The following is a 19,964-nucleotide window of genomic DNA, read 5'->3' on the forward strand; positions in this document are numbered from 1 at the left end:
GTGAGTGCACTTAACACATGTAAGAAAAGGAACACGCCTTATTTGGCAAGAGATATTTTCATTCTTAAGATAAGAGAAACAGCTTGCAAGCATTTTTCCTGGATTGCACTGGCCAATCAGAACCTTGGGATTTGTTCTTTGTACTACCCTGCAGTAGAAAGCCAGTTACCTCTTCACGGCAGAGCTTCCACTTCTAGTAAGATCCTTTCCTGGGCCACAAGACACTTCCTGTTCTGAGCCCATTTCATAACTGTAAGTACTTCAAAATTAAGAACTTCTTTAAAAACTTATCTCAGCACTGGGGGGAAAAAAGTGTTCTTTGCAATGATTTGATTTTCTTGCTTTTGTTCCTAATATGCCATAGTTAGAGGTTCAGCTGAAAGACCATTGCTTTCTTTATTTAATTGCTTTAAATTTAATAAATTTAGTCAAATTCAACAATTACATGTTAAGGGTTTTGCTACATACCATGCTTTCAAAGTAATGGAAGAGCCAAGCTTCACATCCTCCTAAACTAATGCTTTCAGCAGGAAACACATGAGTCGTATTTACTAACTTGATCATTAATTTCACCACATATGCATGTTTACTTGGGTTTATCTAATTTCTAATTTTTTGTATGTGGAAAATATTTTATTTTATCTATATAAAACATGGTAACAAGAGATGAAATTTTTGTAGATTTAGCTAATGAATTGTAAGAATCCTTGAATTCTCATTAGGAAAGTAAGAAAAACAGACTAATATCAAAATTAAATTTTGGTATTCACTGATATGTATAACGAGAGATGCCGCCCTTCACATCTTTAAATGCTTTCACATCTTTAAACACCTTCACATGCTTTAAATTCAAGCATTGGATGCTTCCATGAAAGATTATGTAATAAAAAAATGTTTCAATTAAAGCAAAAAATTCAAATTTAATATAAATATACAGTAGAAAGAAAAGAGAAATCTAAGTAATATATCTAGTATCTGGGTTAATCAATATAAATGATACTTATTATGATTAATGCAATATAGCATATTAATATTCAAGATACTGAACTGTCCATCTCAAGAGTGAGGGTTCATAGGCAGAGGAGGTAGGTACAAGATTGGTCCAACTAAAACCAATGAATAAAATTAAGTTGTCCAAAATGTAAGCCAAATCCTGCAAGATTTCCTACAACGAGATCATTCCCTGTAAAGAAAGTTCTAAAGAAAGGCACTCTTCAAAGCTTGTCCACCAAGAGCCCCACTTCTGTTCTTCTTGCCTTCCATTTCTCCTTTTTCTTGAATGGTTCTCACCAATTTTATCACTCTTTCTGTTCTTGTGGGATCAAAGATGGCATGAAACAAAACACCTGTGTGGTCAGGCAGTGATGAGGAGAGCTGCAGGCCATGGGTAGGGAACCTGGATGCTAGGAGATGCCGACAGCTCCTTGGCACTTATCAAATCCAGCACAGTTCTTATAGTGGGGGTTCAATACAAGTTTTCTAAATGGAATTGGACTTGCTGTTAGTTATTAAGAACAGAAGAAAAAGGAAAAGGCAAGGACCAGGGGTTACAAAGTATGCTCTGCTAGACTGCTGACATTGGAATGTCCTCCGATGTCACGGCTCTTTATTGGTGGGCAACTAAGGGGCCATGAGGTAGTTTAGTATATGCTCCTTGGGCACGTGGAAGGCTCTAGCACATGCTACGTCTTCCTGGAGAAAAGCACACATTTGTCTAATTCACCAAAGCAGCCACATACTCACCAAGCTGTCTACACAGAGGGGGCACCTTACTTGATAGTGATAGCTACAGCACCAGCAGCCCTGCCGGTGATCATCACAAGATCTCCCACCTTAGTCTGTCCAAACTAAGGCACAATTTCTGAAGATAGTGTCCAGTTATCTACAAACATTCCAAATATTTTTTATACTTATTAAGCTTTGGGAATCACTGAACTAAGGGGACAGCATAACGTCCCTGAAAAATCTTAGAAACACCCCAGCACTAAGATCTCCAGGATTATTTTTTTTTCCTTCTACTTCCTTAAATGAAAGGAAGGTTAAAGATTCTTGGATACTTAATGGTTGAAGCAGAGTGAACTACAGTGGTTTAGGATATTTTGCATTTGCTTCTGTTTTATATTTGTTGCAATTTAAAAGAAATCTGGAATTTTGAAATGATCACAGCGCTGTGTGCAAGTGAGTGTGTCAGTGAGTGTGTTTGCTTTCTTCTCTCAGGTTGTTTTTTTGTTTTGTTTTGTTTTGTTTTTTGTTTTGTTTTGTTTTTCTTGGAGGGAAGGTTGTTTTGTTTGCAGTGCTGGGGGCCAAATCCAGACTTGCACAGGCTAGGCATTCACTGCCCCACTGAGCTGCACTCTCTGCCTCTCCTCCAGTAAGAAATCTCATGGGAGAAGTTACAAGGCTCTTTTCAGAATCAGTTTAAGGTGTCAAGTGGCAATCTTGGATGCTAGTACCCTCTAGGACTGCTCTTCCGGGCAGGACTGGACAGAGCAGGCTTCTCAACAACTGTGGGTAACCTTCACTGGAGAGGAACTTCTAGCATTAGAAATCTCTTGGGTCCCACACTCCACTTCTCTGGTTCCTGGGGTTAAAGTTGCCACAGGAAGCACCTTGATCCCCACAGTTTCTCACATTTCCAAAAGAGGAAGTCAATAGTAGTGCAAGAAACCAAAGCATACGATGTTGACTGTTGGGCTGAAAACTTTTGGGCCACTACAAGGAGGAAATAAACTTTCATAAAAACTAACTGACAGCCAGCATATGTGTAATTTGGATGCAGCAGTTTGCTTCAGATTATAAAGATTGTCAGTGATTGGACTTCAAAGGCCCTCAGCAAATGTCCAGTCTCGAGGTGCTAGAAAGTCTAGCAGTAGACAATTTGAAAACACAAATACATATGTTACATACTGAGTAAGGGCAGTTAGGTAAAGGAAAGGACAATTAGATAATGGCAGGCCAGTTTTCTGAAATCTTCAGATTGCTGTTATTATATTTAAAATCACACTGTAGGTCCCTTGAAAAATAAGTGAGCTAAAGGAAGGAACATGTTTTCCTCTGAAAGAGATTATGGAAAGGATATTCATTCACTTACCCATTCAACTACTATTTATCAAATGCCAACTGTGTGCTAGGCATTGGTTCAGGTTTAAGGGGGGTGACGGGGATGGGGGACAGCTACAACTAGCATGGTCCCTTTAAATTTTTCTTTTTAGTCACTGGATTTGCTTTTTGTTTCCAAAAGGCTATTTCTTGTTTTGATTATAAAATAAAGAAATGCAAACTGTAATTTTTGCAGTACTGAGTCTCAAGCCAAGGGTCTCACACATGTTAAGCAGTCTACCACTGAACTACACCTCAACCCCAAATTATTCTTCACACAATACAAAAAATTATAAAGATAAAAGTGAAAAAAAACCCTACCAGTCAATCACCCAAGAGCATCCATGTAGCATTACTTTCATAATTTTTCTGATATTTGATTATTAAAAGGGAATACAAAAGAAATCTGAATATGCTTCCTTGAACATGTCCTGTAATAACTTTTCCTCCAAAACACTGTAGAAAGCCACTACCCAAAATATAATTTTTATCATTTTAGCGCTGGAGTTCCAGATGTAGGGAAGTCCTAGTCTCCAGTATATGTGAAACCCCAGGGGTCATGTGAAGTGCGACCTTCTCCATTACTAAGTGGTTCCAGGGCTGGGCAGTTGGCAGTGTTGGAGTCGGGGAGCGGTGGGGGGGTGAATAAGGACTGAACCGAGGGGCGCTTAACTCCAAGCGACATCCGCAGTCCTTTTTTATTTTTTATTTTGAGACAAGATCTCACTAAGCTGCTTAGGGCCTCTCTAAGTGGCTGAGGCTGGCTGTGAACTCGGGATCCTCCTACTTGTCAGTGTTTTAAATGCATTTTCTTCCCTAGCAGCAAGCACAGCCTCAGCAAGATGGAAAGAAAAAACAGAGGTGGCGGGGACGTAGGTAGACACCTACTGGATACCCGGTGCCTGCTGTTTCAAAACCTTACATCAAAATTCCCGGTCATGTGGTGTCTACTTTTCCCCGAAGCAAGCTAATTATTGCGAAAAGAGTAAGCAATGAAAACTGAATTATTGCAATTTCTTTACTTCCTAGTTTCTGAGATTGATGGAGTGAGTTTAGAGAGTTGTGCTTGCGTCCTATTAAGTTGGAAAGTAGGCATGCACAACAGAAATAGAATCTAGGACCCACTTAATAAGTGTTCAAATCCCTGTCTTACTTTCCCACCACAGCGTTGCTGAGCACACAACATTTGCTAACAAGTTTCAAATTTATAAACTCCTGGCGAGACTGGCGCCGGAGGTCCGGCGGAGCAGCAGGTGCCAGGGTGGGAGCAGCCCGCGCCCCGGCTCCCTTGCGCCCTGCGCCTGGAGCTCCTGCTCTGGGACAGCCCGGGCGGTCGGGGTGGTTCCCGCCAAGTCCCGGCCGCCGGCAGCCCAAGTTCTGGGCCCTGGGGATCCTGCCCTCCCTCCAGCGGCCCCGCAAGGTGCAACCACCTGGAGCTGGTTGTTCCAGATTGTGTGCACATCTTCAGTTGACGGTCTCCTTGCGGTGAACTCTGTACTGGCTGCCCTGAGAATTCAGAGGCAAATAAGGTCTGGTCCTAGTAGAAGTGACACGCGGATAAATACGCAACGCCGTCTGGAGGCAGAATGGGGGTGAAACAGCGGAAAACCTCCAGCGCCCAACTCAGCACAGTCACCATCCCTCGTCCTGACCTGCCTGGGGGCAGGGGACACACCCCACACACCCCCACACAGCCGGAGCACCGTCAGTGCGGCGGGTGGGCTCTCCGCTTCTGTGACCCTGCTCCCTGGATAGGAGTCAAGGCCAGGGCCAGAGCGCAGCCAGACATCTCATCCTCCCCTGATGAAACCAGAACATAATGTTGGTACAATACTGTTCGTTAATTAACCTGTGGATCTTCCGCGAGTTTGGCCAACTGACCAACTAATGTTCTGAAAAAGAGAAAACCAGCCCAGACGTGAAGGAGCTGGTGGGGATGTTTGGTGTTGCTTACAGGTTTTGAGGCTCCCCTTTTACTCATAAACAATTTCACTGAGCATCAGCATCAGATAAGGGTACTCTGTGAACATAATGGGTCAAGATAAAAACACCAGCATTCCATAGTCATACCTGGACACAGTGAACTTTAAACACTGTCCAGGGAGAAAAAAAAAAATTCCCTAAACATTTCCCTTTTCTGGCTAATAAAAGTGACTGCTGCCACTTTACCTGTTGCACACTTAGCCTCCTCTTGTCAGCCCTCCTCACAGATGATTTATTAATATACCTGATCATAAAATTGCCTGCACTTTGACACCTCCTTGCAGATCCTCTCCAAATCACTCAGCGAACGCCTCAATTCTCTAAACCCTCTGTAACACTGAGACAATTCACAGTTCCCCGTCCTGTGCTTTCTCCCTTGCACAGTAATAAGCCCTTGTACAAGTAATAACCCCTACTTGTTCAACTACAGTAACTCTTGATTGTCTCTGACTGGACAATGCTGACAGTCCCTTTTCTGTTCCAGGATTCAGTTCAAGATCCCACATTGCATTTGATCACCATGTCTTCTTGGTCTCCTTCAATCTGGAACATTTCCTTAGTCTGTACTTGTCTTTCCTGACCTTGACACTTTTTAAGAAGTGCTGGGCAGGTACTTTGTATAATGTCCTTCAACTGATGCTTGTCTAATACCTTCTTATGATGAGATTCTGAGTATGCATTCGTATCAAGAACAGCAGAGGGGCTGGGGATATAGCTCAGTTGGTTGAGTGCTCGCCTCACAAGCACAAGGCCCTGGGTTCAAATCCCCAGTACCGCGAAAAAAAAAAAAAAAAAAAAAAAAAAAGAACAGCAGAAAAAAATGTCCCATCACTGATAATATTAACTTTGATCACTTGGTCAAGCATCTGCCAGTTTTTCATCACACTTTTGAAGCCAACTAATTTTGGTATCTGTATGTTATAAAAACACAGTTTTTCCTTGCCTTCACACCACAGCAATCAACACAAAAGACTTCTTTTAATTCAAAAGGTGTGGGGATTCCTTCCAAACAGCAAGCAATCCATCAGTTCTGCAGCAGACACCAGCTGGGTGTCCTCTAATTCAGTTTGGTTCTAAAGTGTCAAAACTACCTGGAAAAAGCATCAAATCCACAGACTGAAGGCTCAGTCCCCAAGATTGTCCCTGCTCCACCTTGGATGCCAGTCATAAGCCCCAGGTAGTTTTACCTATGCATCTGACTGACTGGCTGTAAATCACGTTTACCATAACCCCTTCCTCTGGACTGATGAATTTGCTAGAGCATGTCATAGAACTCATGCAAACTCTTAATGCTTACCAGTTTATCACAAAGGATATTGCAAAGAACACTGATAAAAGGATGCATAGGGCAAGATATGGGGGCAGAAGTATGGAGTGTTCATGTCCTCTTTGGGGTACTACTCTCCAGGTACTTCCACAACTGCCTGGAAACTCTCCAGATCTGTCCTCTTGGGTTTTGTTTTTTTTTTTTTTTTAACCTTGTTTTATTTATTTTTTTATGTGGTGCTGAGGATTGAACCCAGTGCCTCACCAGTGCTAGGCAAGTTCTCTACCACTGAGCTACAATCCCCAGCCCCTCCTCTTGGGTTTTTATGGATACTTCATTGCATAGCCATTGTTCATAGACTGGGTAGGTGCTTTGATATGACACTCAGTGATTGGAAGAAGTGTCTATAGGTATCTACAAATAAATCTATCATGGATAATGAGATCAAGCCTATATGTTCAGATTCTTCAGCATTTTTTCTCTGGGATATGGGGCCAGACTCTTCCTCAAATGGAGGCCTTTCATTATGACCAGCTCTCACTTAGAAAAATGGAAGAGAATTAGAGTTTTATGATTTGCCTTGGGGAAGGGAAATTCTACTTTCTATGACCTGCCTTGGGGATGGAGTTATGGGCCAGGAACCAGGAACCATAAGTGAAACTATATATATTTGTTGCCTCAGGCCCTGAGTGCTGGTACCGCCCTGTTTTAATTTTTTTCTCAGTCCTTTGAGACAGAGTCTCACTGTGTTCCCAGGCTAGCCTTGTACTCCTAGACTCAACTGATACTCCTACTGCCACCTCCCAAGTTGCTGGGACCACAGGTGCATGCCATCTCATTCATTATGCCAGCGCATGCACCTGTAATTTGGTCACAAACCTGAAGTTCGGTCAAAGTTATGTTGGAGTGACGCTGAAAGACCCACAGGGGGACTTGTGATCTTTACAAGTGTGTGTGACCTGAATATCCATGAGTTCATACCTTTATTCCAACCTAACAACATAGGACTCATTCTAGTTTTCCTCTTTTCCTTATCTGTAACTTCTTTCTGTAACAGTGAAAAACTTGGAACCTTGATCTCATTATCCATGATAGATTTATTTGTAGATACCTATAGACACTTCTTCCAATTACTGAGTGTCATATCAAAGCAATAGGGGGGATTGAATTCTGGGGCACCGAGAGAGAGAGAGAGAGAGAGAGAGAGAGAGAGAGAGAGAGAGAGAGAGGCTGAGGGAAGAGGCTAAGGGAGGAGGATTGCAAGTTCAAGGTCAGCTGGGGCAACTGTCTTCAAGTCTACATAGCATTCTTAGACAAGGAAAGAAGGTACATTAGCCTTTAATTTACCAGTGAAATTGATCTTTGAAGTTAATTGCTTCGAGAAGCATAAAAAGGAAAAATAATCTAGGTGATGGAAGTTGGGTTTGTTTATTCACTCTGGTTGTCTTACTGGATTACAGGGGCAGATGACTGTCTTAAAAATAAAAATAAAAAGAGCTGTGGATGTAGCTTAGTGGTAGACCACCCCAGAATTCAATTCCCCCCAAATTGCATGGTGCTTTGATACTACACTCAGTAACTGTAGGTATCTACTGATAGTGATTGTGTTCAAAAGATACAAATATTAAAATAACATTCTAAGTCTCTTTTTTTAATTAAACAGCTTTATCCTCCTCCAAAATAACTGAGCATTCTTAGCATGTGGCTATTTGCTAGGATTCAGAGAACCATCTATAAGACCAGATCTGATTGATTTATAATTATCTGTGATGTCACCTGGGCAGACTTAGACATGTTTGAAGCATCTCTACCATTCACTTCCAGTTGTGTGGAGAAATAGCTGAGACATTGCCTAACTTTTCAAAACTCTTCTTGGTTTGGTATATGGCTCTTTTCTTGTTCAAGGGGACTACCAAGCTAGCAGGTGTTACGAAGCAATGAGATCTAGAAAGAAAGCAGCTAATTCAAGAAATAGGAGAGGTACAAACTAATGTGAAAAAAAAAAAAAAAAAAAAAAAAAACAGAGGCAATTTGCCTGTTTTTGAGATTGTTCTATATAGGAAAGAACATAAGAGAACAAGGAGTATAATAACACTGCTAGAGTATCTAGAGGCACAATAGTTTAAAATTTTTAGTGTTTTTCTTTTGTGCTTTTATAAGTAAGCACTGAATTCTAAAGTGGAAATGTATTACTCCCCAGTGCCTAGCACGCCGTGAGTCATGTGTATTGTAAGTGCTTCATTCTACAAGACGACTAAATGTAACTGAGGACCCAACATGGAGCTTGATGCTAAAGTTCCTGTTCTCCAGGGGGTCACCACAAACCAGTGACAATGTCACACTGTTGGGAGGGAGCGGGGCCCTAAGGCTGAAAAGCAAGGGGAGAAAGAGGGCCTGTGGAGTCAGCCAGAACGGACTTGAATTTCACTATTTACTTAATCTCTCTGAGCCTCTATTTCTTTACTCCAAAGAAGATGATGATTTGTACTTTGCAGAGCTGCTCTGAAGATTAAAAGGGCAGTGTGTGTCCATTACCTTGCCTGATGTAGTGTAGAAACTTAATGAATATTAGCTGATGTAATAGCCAACAAGTGTTTATGGAAACCATCAAGACACTTCCCTTCTATATTTTTGTACATTGTGGCCACCTCTTTATTTTTTTTTTAAAATATTTACTTGATTCTTTTTCAAAGTTATTTCTTGGTGCATTATAATCATATATAACAGTGGGATTCATTATACCATACTCGTTCAGGCACATACACAATTTGATCAGTCTGGATGAGGTTGGGGATCCCTGCACATTCCCTTGCTTGATTAGGGAAAATGTTTATTAAATTCATCCACAGACTGTCTCATTTAGTGAGCAATGTGAGGTGGGCAGGTCAGAAACCATTTCCATTTTATAGATTAAGTGTCTAGTTAAATGACTAAGAGCACAAAGTTTCAGAAACTGTGACGTGATCAAAGATATTCTCACTCCAAATCTTAATCATGTTCCATGACTTCACACAGCCTCTCACTATGGAGTGAAGTTAGAAGTAACCTAACAAAATAGGTTTTATGCAAACTTTGCTGGGGGCCAAAAGTGTAGCTTAGTGGTAGAGTTTGCCTAGCATTCTCCAGGCTCTGGGTTCATTCCCCAGCGCCAAAGGGGAAAAAATAAAGCTTAGCTGGGACACACTCTGAGGGCTTGCCCCTACCTTGTGGCAAGGATCTGTCAACTCAGCACTGACAAAGGGACACAGGCTCCCAGTAAACTGGAAGTGATGGATCAGCCTGGATGCAGGAAGATTGAAAAGGACTGATAATCAGAAACAAGCCCAAAACAAGAGGGAGCAAAATAAAGGAGCAAGAAAGGAAAGGGTACCTGGGATGGTGGCACATGCCTGTAATCCAGGAGACTTGAGAGGCTGAGGCAAGAGGATCGTGAGCTGAAGGCCAGCCTCAGAAACTTAGCGAGATTCTGTCTCAAAATCAAATTAAAAAGACTGGGCATGCAGTTCAGTGATAGAGCACCCCTGACTTCGACCCCCAGTTGAAGAAAGCTACCAAAAAGAAAGAAAGAAAAACAGAGAGAGAAAGGAGGAGGGAATGAATGCTTAAGCTTAGAATGATACAGTGTCAGAGAAGTTGCCTTTCCATACTTCACTGCTTGCCATAATTCACTAACACAGGGCAGTCATTTGTTTCCTTGTCTCATAAATACCAGGTACCTGTCTAAAAATAGTACATGAACAACCCTGTTCCACCCTGTGCCCCTGAGAAGCACTTGTTTACCTTACCAGTTCAGTGAATTCCTTTTCCCCCTGGGGCCCCCTATCCTCTGAGGGGTGGAAATAGAAATTATGTTCTTCAACAATCAACAGGCAACTTCATCTAAATGGCTTCATCTAGCCAGCGGAGCATAGTACCGCAAAAGAAGGCCTTTCAAGGAGCAAACATTCAGGCTACTAAAGCCAACATTTTCTTTTTCAGATCAGAGTTTTTAAGACCCGATCTGGAAATGCAAACTCAGGGGCCTACCGTCATCGTGACTCAACCTGGATTTACTCGTGCGCCCCAGAACTCCAATTGGCAGACGGGCTTGTGTGATTGCTTCAGTGACTGCGGAGTCTGTAAGTGTGAGGGGAGGTGCCTGGGAATTGCCATCCAGCTGAATTACCAGAGTCCAGGTCCTTCCCCTGTTTCTCCCTTATTGCGTAGTAAAAATTCGTAAGTTCTCACAGGCAGCTGTCAGGCAATGGTGTGTTTAAGAGAAGACTGTGTTGATCTTAAGTGAACTCTTCTCCAGCCAGTAAAGAACAGTCATACCCACAAAATAAGTTGTAGAGATAAAACAGTGAAAGGCCTGATTGATCCTAAAGATGAACAGGTCTGGCCTAATTAATGAAAAACAGTTTGTGCCTTAATGAAAAAAATATTTCAAGTTTAAATTGACTTTTAAAAAGACTGTTCTTGGTTACACATAAATTAAAATCCGTATTCTATAATCACATTGTGTCCACACACAGCGGGTAGTTTTCATCCATAGATTCAGCAGAAGCTTGGAGTAGAAGTATTTTAGTTTATACATATTAGATCTTCACACACCTGAGAATAAAGAATTTTGAAGGTAATTAACTTCTCATTGGGAAAAATATCTCTTTTTGTAAGATCTCTCTAAATGAACTTGAACTTGGAATCTTGACAAGTGAACTCAGAGGGAAGACTGGAACTGAGACAAGGGTGACAGAGGGGACTAAAGTACTTTGTTCTCAATACCAACCAAGAACCAAACCCACTTTCAAAACATTTTCTCTGAAATCTACTTATCTGTCTCAAGTCTACACATTATTCTTAGACAAGAAAAGAAAGTGCATTAGCCCTTAACTTACCAGTGAAATTGATCTTTGAACTGAACAAGTTAATAATTCTTCGAGAAGCATAAAAAGGAAAAATTATCTAGGTGACGATGGAAGCTGGGTTTGTTTATTCGATCGAGTTGTCTTACTGGATTACAAGGGCTGATGACTCACCCAACTCAGGATATCAGTTCAATATCCGCAAATGCAAGCGATAATTGAGATGAGAGTTGTAAAATTCTCTGCAGATAAACATTTTATCCTCCAACCCCTAGTATTATTATCCAATTAAATAAACATAAAAGTTCTAATACAACTTAATTGCTTCATGGCAAATGTTCTTAAATGTGAATCTGATCAAATCATTTTCCCCTCTGAAGATACTTCAGTGGTTCCTCATGACTTTCATGATAAAATCTAGACACTCACAGTTCTCCATCCTCTGGTCCCCAGCCTGCTTCTCGTCCCCGCTCAGCTTCATACCCTTGCTACCATGAGAATCTGGCCATACAGAATGAACCCTAGCTTTGCCAACTCATGCCACGTCATCTCAAAGAGGCTCTTTCCTTTAAAAGTCCTCATCAGCTTTCAATGCTCAGCTCAAGCGGTTCTTCCTACTCAGGACCTTGTGGCACCATTTCCGTGCATGACCCCTTGCATCTTGAGCAGGCTCCTGCTGGAGATCATTTCCTATGACGTCCCCACTAGATGTAGTCAGGGGTACCGAGCATAATGTGTGGAACATGGTGAGGTGTTGGTGAATCAATGACTAGGTGGACAAAGGCACTGCAGCGAAAAGAATGGCATACTTTCCACGGTGGGGTCATTCCTGAGATGCTTTGGGGTTTGGAAAAGCTGATGCAAAGTCAAACAGAAAAGCTAAAGATGGATTTGACAGCATGGTAGATGAAAAAGATTCCAGGGTGTGGCCTGCTTTTCCAGGAAGTAAACTAATTTTCTGCTGGGATGGAGGCAGCCTGGAGTAACTTGTACCCCTGCTTTCATGTGTCCAGGTCTCTGTGGCACGTTTTGTTTCATGTGCCTCGGGTGTCAAGTTGCAGCTGACATGAATGAATGCTGTCTGTGTGGAACAACTGTCGCAATGAGGACTCTCTACCGAACCCGATATGGCATCCCTGTGAGTCACTCGTGATCCCTTATTGTTCAGATATGGAACCGCATTCAAAATGTACATAGAGAACAATTAACTCTCTTTTTGCAATGTATATCATACAACGTAAGAGGATAATTTAGAACCTACTGTGTCCCAAGCGCATTGCCTAGGTTACCTCACTAAATCCTCACACCATCCCTGTAAAGTGGGTTCACAACATTTTACAAATGAAGCCCAAAGAGATGCCCTAGTAAAAGAGCCAGTCAATATCTGTCTATGAACTGTCTGTGTATGCACCTTCCATTACACCTACTTCACTCCGTGCAGCAGGAGAGTTTATTATTCAGGGGTCCACAGAGCCTCAGCCGAGAGCATGAGCATGGACACGTGTGTGAGCATGGATACACGCTCATATAGCTCTCTATATTTAATATTTAACATAGAGAATGATAGTGTGCGTATGTATGTGTTTACATAAATTTACACATATATGCCTCCCTGTATGTTTGTGTATGTATATATGGAGAGAGAGAAGACAAAAAAGAGAGAGATATCCATTTTGAGGAATTTCGTCATGCAGTTATGGAGGATGGCATGTTCAAAATTCACAGAGTAGGTTCACAGGAGGTGTTCTTGTGAAATCTTTCTTGCTAAGGGAACAACAGTCTCCCCCCACCCCACCCCAACATTAATTTCATCAACTGATTGGATGAGGCCCACAGAATGGAGGGTATTCTGCTTTACTTAGAGTCTACTGATTTAAATGTTAATCTCATCTAAAATATACCTTCAAGAAATGTTGAGCCAAATATCTGGCTACTGTGGCCTAGCCAAGTATCACAGGGAAGAAATGAATATGCAGATTTTTAGGAACTTATTTAATTTCATTAAGATTATTTTATCTTTTTACTTAAAAACATTTATCAGTGTTTAAATTACAAAGAATAATACATGTAATAGACTTTTATGACAGACAGGTAGGGTGATGCATGCCTATAATCCCAGCAACTTGGGAGGCTAAGGCAGGAGGATCGCAAATTCAAAGTTAGCCTCAGCAACTTATCAAGGCCTTGTCTCAAAATTTAAAAAAAAATAAAAGCTGGGACTATTGGGGATGTGGCTCAGTGATTAAGTGCCCTGGGTTCAATCCCTGGTACTTAAAAAAAAAAAAAGAATTTTATGACAAACTCAAACACCGAAGTATATAACTTGAAAAGTGAACCTCTTTGTATGCAATTCCGTTACCTACTGAAAAACTCTATTAATAATTGATGTGCATCCTCTTTCAGATTTTTTTCTATGACTCTAAGTCATAAATATAGTTTAAAGGTGAATATAGCTATAGACATAGACATGGGGTTTGGGGCTTTAGGAAATGAAAGGAAGAAGAAATAGAAGTATTGGTCCTAAAGACTGTATCTTATTTGACATTGAGGGTAGATAAATATAAATACAAACTGTGGATAAAAATTTAAGGATAATCATTAATTAGATAAAATAAATTGTGAAACATGTAAAAGGAAACAAAAAGACCTGGTAAAGCTCTATTCAACACAAAGAAGAAAATTTTAAAATAAAATTAAAACCACACCTGTACACACGCACACACACACACACACACACACACACACACAATCATTCACACACTCAGTAAATACCAAACAAAAAATGATTTGGTCACCCATGAGTAGGATTGATTTAGATTTCTCTGCTGTGATAAAATACCATTACCATTTGGTTGGATATTTTCTCGTATTCTCAGAATTTAAAAGAACATTTTATATGTCATGAAGCAAGACGAGAGTTATACAGAAAAAATTTCCTGAGCGTATCCATCCGAACTGAATCTGAAGGATCAGTGCCTTCTGCTTCTCAAAATGCCTGAAAATCCACAGGTCTTAATTCCAAATAGGTGCATCTTACATTTATATTTTTTGTGTGTTTTCAAACAGGGATCTATTTGTGACGACTACATGGCCACTCTCTGCTGTCCTGTGTGTTCCCTTTGCCAAATCAAGAGAGACATCAACAGAAGAAGAGCCATGAATGCTTTCTAAAGGAGCTGATGGTGAGTTGATGCCAACAGTCCACCCAGAGTCTGTGGGGTTTAGATGTATGATTCAGGGTTTTGCAAATTATTCATTGTCGGAATAATAATTCAGTAATAACTATTAAGTCTCCCAAAGTGCTATCTTAATAAAAGATTGATTTTAATGTCTTCTTATCTATTCTTTGAACCATATTTTAGTAAAGGAATGGTGAGTTTTTTAAACTTCTCAGAATTATATTTTTCAGTTAGTGAAGCCCTTACCAACTGTGAAATACCAGAGTATGGTGAAACAAAAGAAGTAGAAAATACACTTCCTACTAAGACAAATAAAAGGTTTATAAAGAAACTAGTAATTATAATTATAAAATAGTAGAGCAAATAAAAATGATAGATTCTGAAACATTTTGATTGACTGTGGTGGAAAGCATCTATCTAGTGAGGTAAAGCTAAGCAGGTCCAACTGACTGAATAGAAACATAAGGTGGTATGAGGCCAGACGAGGCACATAGCCATCTGCCCTGGTAGGAGCTTTCCAGATGTCTCAGGTCATTCATGCTGGACAGAGACCTCAATGGCCTCTTTAGTAAAACTAGCTTTGTTTGAGAACTATTTACATATATAGACATACTTAAACATATTTATTGATGGAATGACTCAAAACATGTACATAATCATATAAATATGTTTGATTACAGATTTATGCACATACACATGTAGCTCTATCTGCCCAAATAGTATGCCCCACTCAGTGGAAGAAAAGCATACAGCATTTGATACAAATGTCTATAAACACAAATACAAACGTGCATTTCTAATAAATGACTTATATACCTTATAAAATCTATCAATTTATAGCTAAGTGTACAAATACCCCAAAGCACATTAATAAACAAATACAAAAAATTAATAAACATATGGAAAAGCAAATAGAAAAATCATCCTTATAGAGAAGTGGGACTTAAAAATGGGTGGATATAGAATTTAGAACATTTGGAAATGTTATATAGAATTTCACTGTCTGAAATTCAGTCCAATCTTTTTCCACTAATTTTTCCCAGGATTAGCTATCGAGGATATAGTTAAGTAGAAATCAACAAGAATTTGTCAGTTATCTCTACGGATTACACCTTGAGTATAAGAAGAAACATTATTTTTTCCATTCTTCGCAATCTCTCACTTCCTGTCTGGAGTGAGGACTTTGTTTAGGTAAACAAAACACCAGCTCAGCAGTTACCACCCCCAGGCCCAGGAGGCCAGGAGGGAGCGGTTACCTGTTCTCCACGAAGAGAACAGTGAGGAGGTTGCCCTGAGAGGAAGAGTGTCCTCTCAATGGAGGGATAAGAGCAGTCTGAGGCAACCTCCCAGGATGGGGTCAAGGGAAGCTTTCCACTGTCCTCTTGGGCTTCCCATTGACTGAACCCACCAAAAAGGCAGAGGGCAGCAAAGAATTGCTCTAGGCCACAGACCAGCTTCCTGGACATATAGCAAGGTGGACAAAAGTGGATGTGGACCAGAGGGGGCAGACAGGATCACTGACAGAAGATGCAAATAAAATTAATAGAAATGGAATGTTGCTTTTGATCGTCAACATTAGTAATCCATAGATTTCCCCCCCCCCAAAAAAAATGAAAAACATCTTTATGAGCTTAGGGTCAACTTGCCTAGAACATATGGTATAAGTAGGAAAATATTGAGAAATACAAGAATATTTTTTTCTTTTCACATTTTTTTACGTTAATAAAATGATGTATGTATACTCTAAACAATGTAAGAGGAGTGAAAATAATTTACCAGGTTAACACATCACAGCTACAAACATGAATCAAACATATAATCTTAATTCAGTTGGGAGTTTTCTAATTTATGCCTGATATCAGCTTCACACAAAAAATACATGTGTGTGTATACATGTATGTGTATTATTTATCATTAGCACCAGAGTCTTTCCACATTTTTGTTGGTATATTATAGCTGTACATAATGATGGAACTTGTTGTTACATATTCACACACACATACAATATAACAATATAATTTAGCCAATATCACTCTCTAGCACTTCCTCTCTCCCTCCCCTTTTCCCAACCCCTTAAAAATACAAGATTTTTAAGAGTTAGTTGGGGCCTTGGCATACAGTCTCTTGAATATTAAGTTAATGACTCAGTAACCTTTGGGAAGTTACTGCAGACTCAAGTGAATAGAACTAATTTAAAAAATGATAACCTAATATTGGTATATAGCTGATATGACAGAGTAAGGTCAGAAGCAAAGATGTGAGCCATTGCAACACTGTTAAATACATGAAATGATTTGGATACAATATGTATCCCCACACATAACAACGAGTCCTGACATCTGAACTAGTTTTTGTCAACCTCACAGAAATTATCTCATTGAATCTTTGAACTGGTTTAAAGTAAAAATATCTCGGTGGTTCTGACCCCCTGATCATCAATTTGGACCCTACATTATTGATTGACACTAAAACTACATATAAAAAGAATCAAGAGACAAAGAGCAAAAAATGAATATTTTTGTTGAAATACATTAACCACTAAATTAGAGAAGAAGAGTAAGAAAGAAAATGAAAAACAGATTGAGACAAAGGGACATAAGAACCAACTGAAAAGGCTTCCCACAACTCAAACTGGAATAATTTGAGGAACAAAATAATGTAGTATTGGATTGTAATCAATACTATCATATTATCAAGAAATGTAAATGCAAAATGTAAAATAAATGTCTATGAGACCATACTGATATAAACAATTGAATAAAATTTGAAAAAAGTATGTGTGTTGAAGGCAGGGAAAATTGGGAGTTTTTAGGCAAAGAAGAGGCAGGAGGATTTCTCTGTAGAAAGAGACCAATTTCCCATATAGAACTCCAGATATATACTGAGCTGGTGGTACACCTGTAATCCCAGCTACTCGGGAGGCTGAGGCTGGAAGGTCATAAGTTCAAAGACAACCTTAGCAACTTCTCAAGATCCTGTCTCAAAATTTAAAAGCTAAAAATAAAAAAGACTGGGGGTGTAGTCAGTGGTCAAGTGCCCTGGGTTCAATCGTCAGTACCAGAAAAGAAAAAAAAAAAAAAAAAACTTCCAAATATTTGTGTAGCTACCTCCTCCCTCGAGGGAATGGAACCTGATTCCCCTCCCCTTAAGTGTTGGTTTGCATAGTGACTTCCTTCCAAAGAACAATATGAAAAGCAGGGAGAACAAGTATACAATGGAGAAACCTGAGAAAACTATCTCAGTCAAGTGATCAGAGTTGCCATATGGATGGATTGAATCCCAGAAATGATGTTGTAAGAATGGTCCTTGACCTGTGTGATAATTCCTCCCCAAACTCCAATTCCAGTCTAATCACCAGGAAAACATCAGGCAAACTGAACTAGGGCACATTCTACAAAATACTTGACTAGTATCCTCCAATCCCAGAGACTCAGAAGGCTGAGACAGGAGGATCACAAATATGAGACCAGGCTTGGCAACTTAGTGAGACCCTCAGAAATTTAGCAAGACACTGTCTTGAAAAAAAAAAAAGGACTAGAGATGTGGTCCAATGGGTAAAGCACCCCTGGGTTCAATTTCCAGTACCAAAACAAAAATAAAAACAACAAGAACATGTCAAGGTCATCAAAAACAAGGAAAGTCTGAGAAACTCAGTTTAAAGAAGCCTAAGGAAATATAAAAACTAAATGTAATGTAGTATCCTGGATGGGATCCCAGAATAGAAAAAAAACCTTAGGTTAAAAACTTAGGATAAAGTATGTTTTGTTTTGTTTTGTTTTGGGGTACTGGGGATTGAGCTCAGGGACACTCAACCACTAGGCCACATCCCCAGCTCTGTTTTATTTTATTTAGAGACAGGGTCTCACTGAGTTGTTTAGCATCTTGCCATTGCTGAGGCTGGCTTTGAACTCTAGATCCTCCTGCTTCAGCAGCTGCTGGGATTACAGTCATGTGCCACCATGCCTGGCTTAAAGTATGGTTTGATTAATAATAATGTATCTATTTGTGTTCATTAATTGTAACAAGTCTACCATAGTAGCATATAATATTAACCAACAGGAAAACTGGGTACAGGGTATATAGAAACTCTCTGAACTATCTTTGCAACTTTTCTATAAATATAAAATGATTCTGAATTTTATTTTTATTTAAAGTTAATTAAAATTAAAAAGTAGATTGAGAAAATTCAAAACTATTATCCATGTGTCCTTTCTAGGTGAAGAGCTCTTACTGAAGCAACTAAAATCAGCAGACAGCTCTTCAACTTGAGTCCTCCATCTTTTGCAAGTGAAATATGATGGATACGTTTAATTATGATGATGCCACACACAAAAAAAATCAAACTTTTGATGTATTTTACATAAATGTTTTCCTTTAGCATAGTTTCTCCTTGCTCTCACACTATCAAATTTTCTGGCTTATAAAATTTTTACATTACATTTGAAATATAAAAAAAATAAAAGATTTTGTTAATAAGACTCTTTGTTTTGTTCTGTGCATGTAGTGTTGGGGATGGAACCCAGGACCTTGTGCATGCTAACCGGGTGCTCTATCACCAAGCTGCACCCCTGCCCTTAGCAAAATTCTTTATGCTTCTTTGCTCTAAAAATATCTTGGTCACTGGTTAAGTTCAGGGGTCAGTCTCAGAATTTTTTTCTTGTAATTTGGTTACTTAGTAGGACATTTTAGACCACAGTAACTCAGTTCTTTCATCAAGAACTTCAGAGACCATTACAGCACTTTGAGTCAACACTTTTGCTCCTTTTCATGTTATCTACAAGTCTAAGCAATGCCAACAAAGCAAGATTTTATGCAAAGGACACCCTATGCCTGGCTTCCCAACTGCATACTCAAGGGTTTTGTGTTGTTGCTTTTCTTCTGTTTTGAATATGAGGTTTCAGAGAAAGCAATAAAAATTTCATTATCAAATGCAGTATGACACAATTTGAGTTAAATATTTATGGATAAATGTGTGAGACAATTTTTTCCACATTTCTTATTCTATTTGATTCATCTGCAACATTTTGCCCTGAAGGAAAAATCTCATTTCTTAATTTCTCCTAGTCCTCCTCAACTTCTGAGTCCATTTCAGGGGCAGGAGAAGTGGGGCAAAACTATCTACTTTATAGATTAATTGTGAAATTTCAGTGAGATGAACATCAAAGCCTGGAATTTAGTAGGCACTCGATGAACTCGAGTGCACTGTCCCTGCCTTCCTCCCAGTGTAGACATGAGTGCTTCAGAGCGCTCTATCCTGGGTCCACCCTTTCATGCCAGGTGTTCTTGGGTAGCATCATCTACTCCTACAGTTTCACCTGCCTCCTGTATGCCAGGAAGGACACCAAAAACTATTTCCACCGGACTCAGGGGTGCATGCATGAAACCTCAGCAACTCGGAAGGCTCAGGCAGAATAATTGCAAGTTCTAGGCCAGCCTGGCCAATTAGGGGAGTCCCTATCTCAAAGTGAAAAATAAAAAGGGTTAGGGTTGTGGCTCAATAGTAGAGCACCCCTGGCTTCAATCCCTAGTACTGCTAATAAACCTCTATCTCCAAAAATCTGGAGACTTGGGTGACAGAAGAACTTCATCCCA

At 39.9% G+C, this 19,964-nt stretch overlaps 1 protein-coding gene across 2 annotated transcripts; it reads left to right on the forward strand.

The window, feature by feature from the left end:
- Positions 1-116: 116 nt before the first annotated feature.
- On the forward strand, positions 117-18,850 carry Plac8 (placenta associated 8). Of its 2 annotated transcripts, none has more exons than XM_047565662.1 (5): positions 117-252; positions 10,328-10,467; positions 12,207-12,331; positions 14,260-14,375; positions 18,589-18,850. In XM_047565662.1, exons 2-4 carry the CDS (start codon positions 10,356-10,358, stop codon positions 14,362-14,364), a joined length of 342 nt encoding a protein of 113 aa, XP_047421618.1. In that variant the 5' UTR covers positions 117-252; positions 10,328-10,355; the 3' UTR covers positions 14,365-14,375; positions 18,589-18,850. The 2 variants fall into 2 exon arrangements, with proteins under 2 accessions (XP_047421618.1, XP_047421617.1); XM_047565661.1 differs by lacking the exon at positions 117-252 and adding an exon at positions 4,067-4,084.
- The last annotated feature ends 1,114 nt before the right edge of the window (positions 18,851-19,964 follow it).

This window comes from Sciurus carolinensis, chromosome 10 (assembly GCF_902686445.1).
Source record: "Sciurus carolinensis chromosome 10, mSciCar1.2, whole genome shotgun sequence".
Taxonomy (NCBI): Eukaryota; Metazoa; Chordata; class Mammalia; order Rodentia; family Sciuridae; genus Sciurus; species Sciurus carolinensis.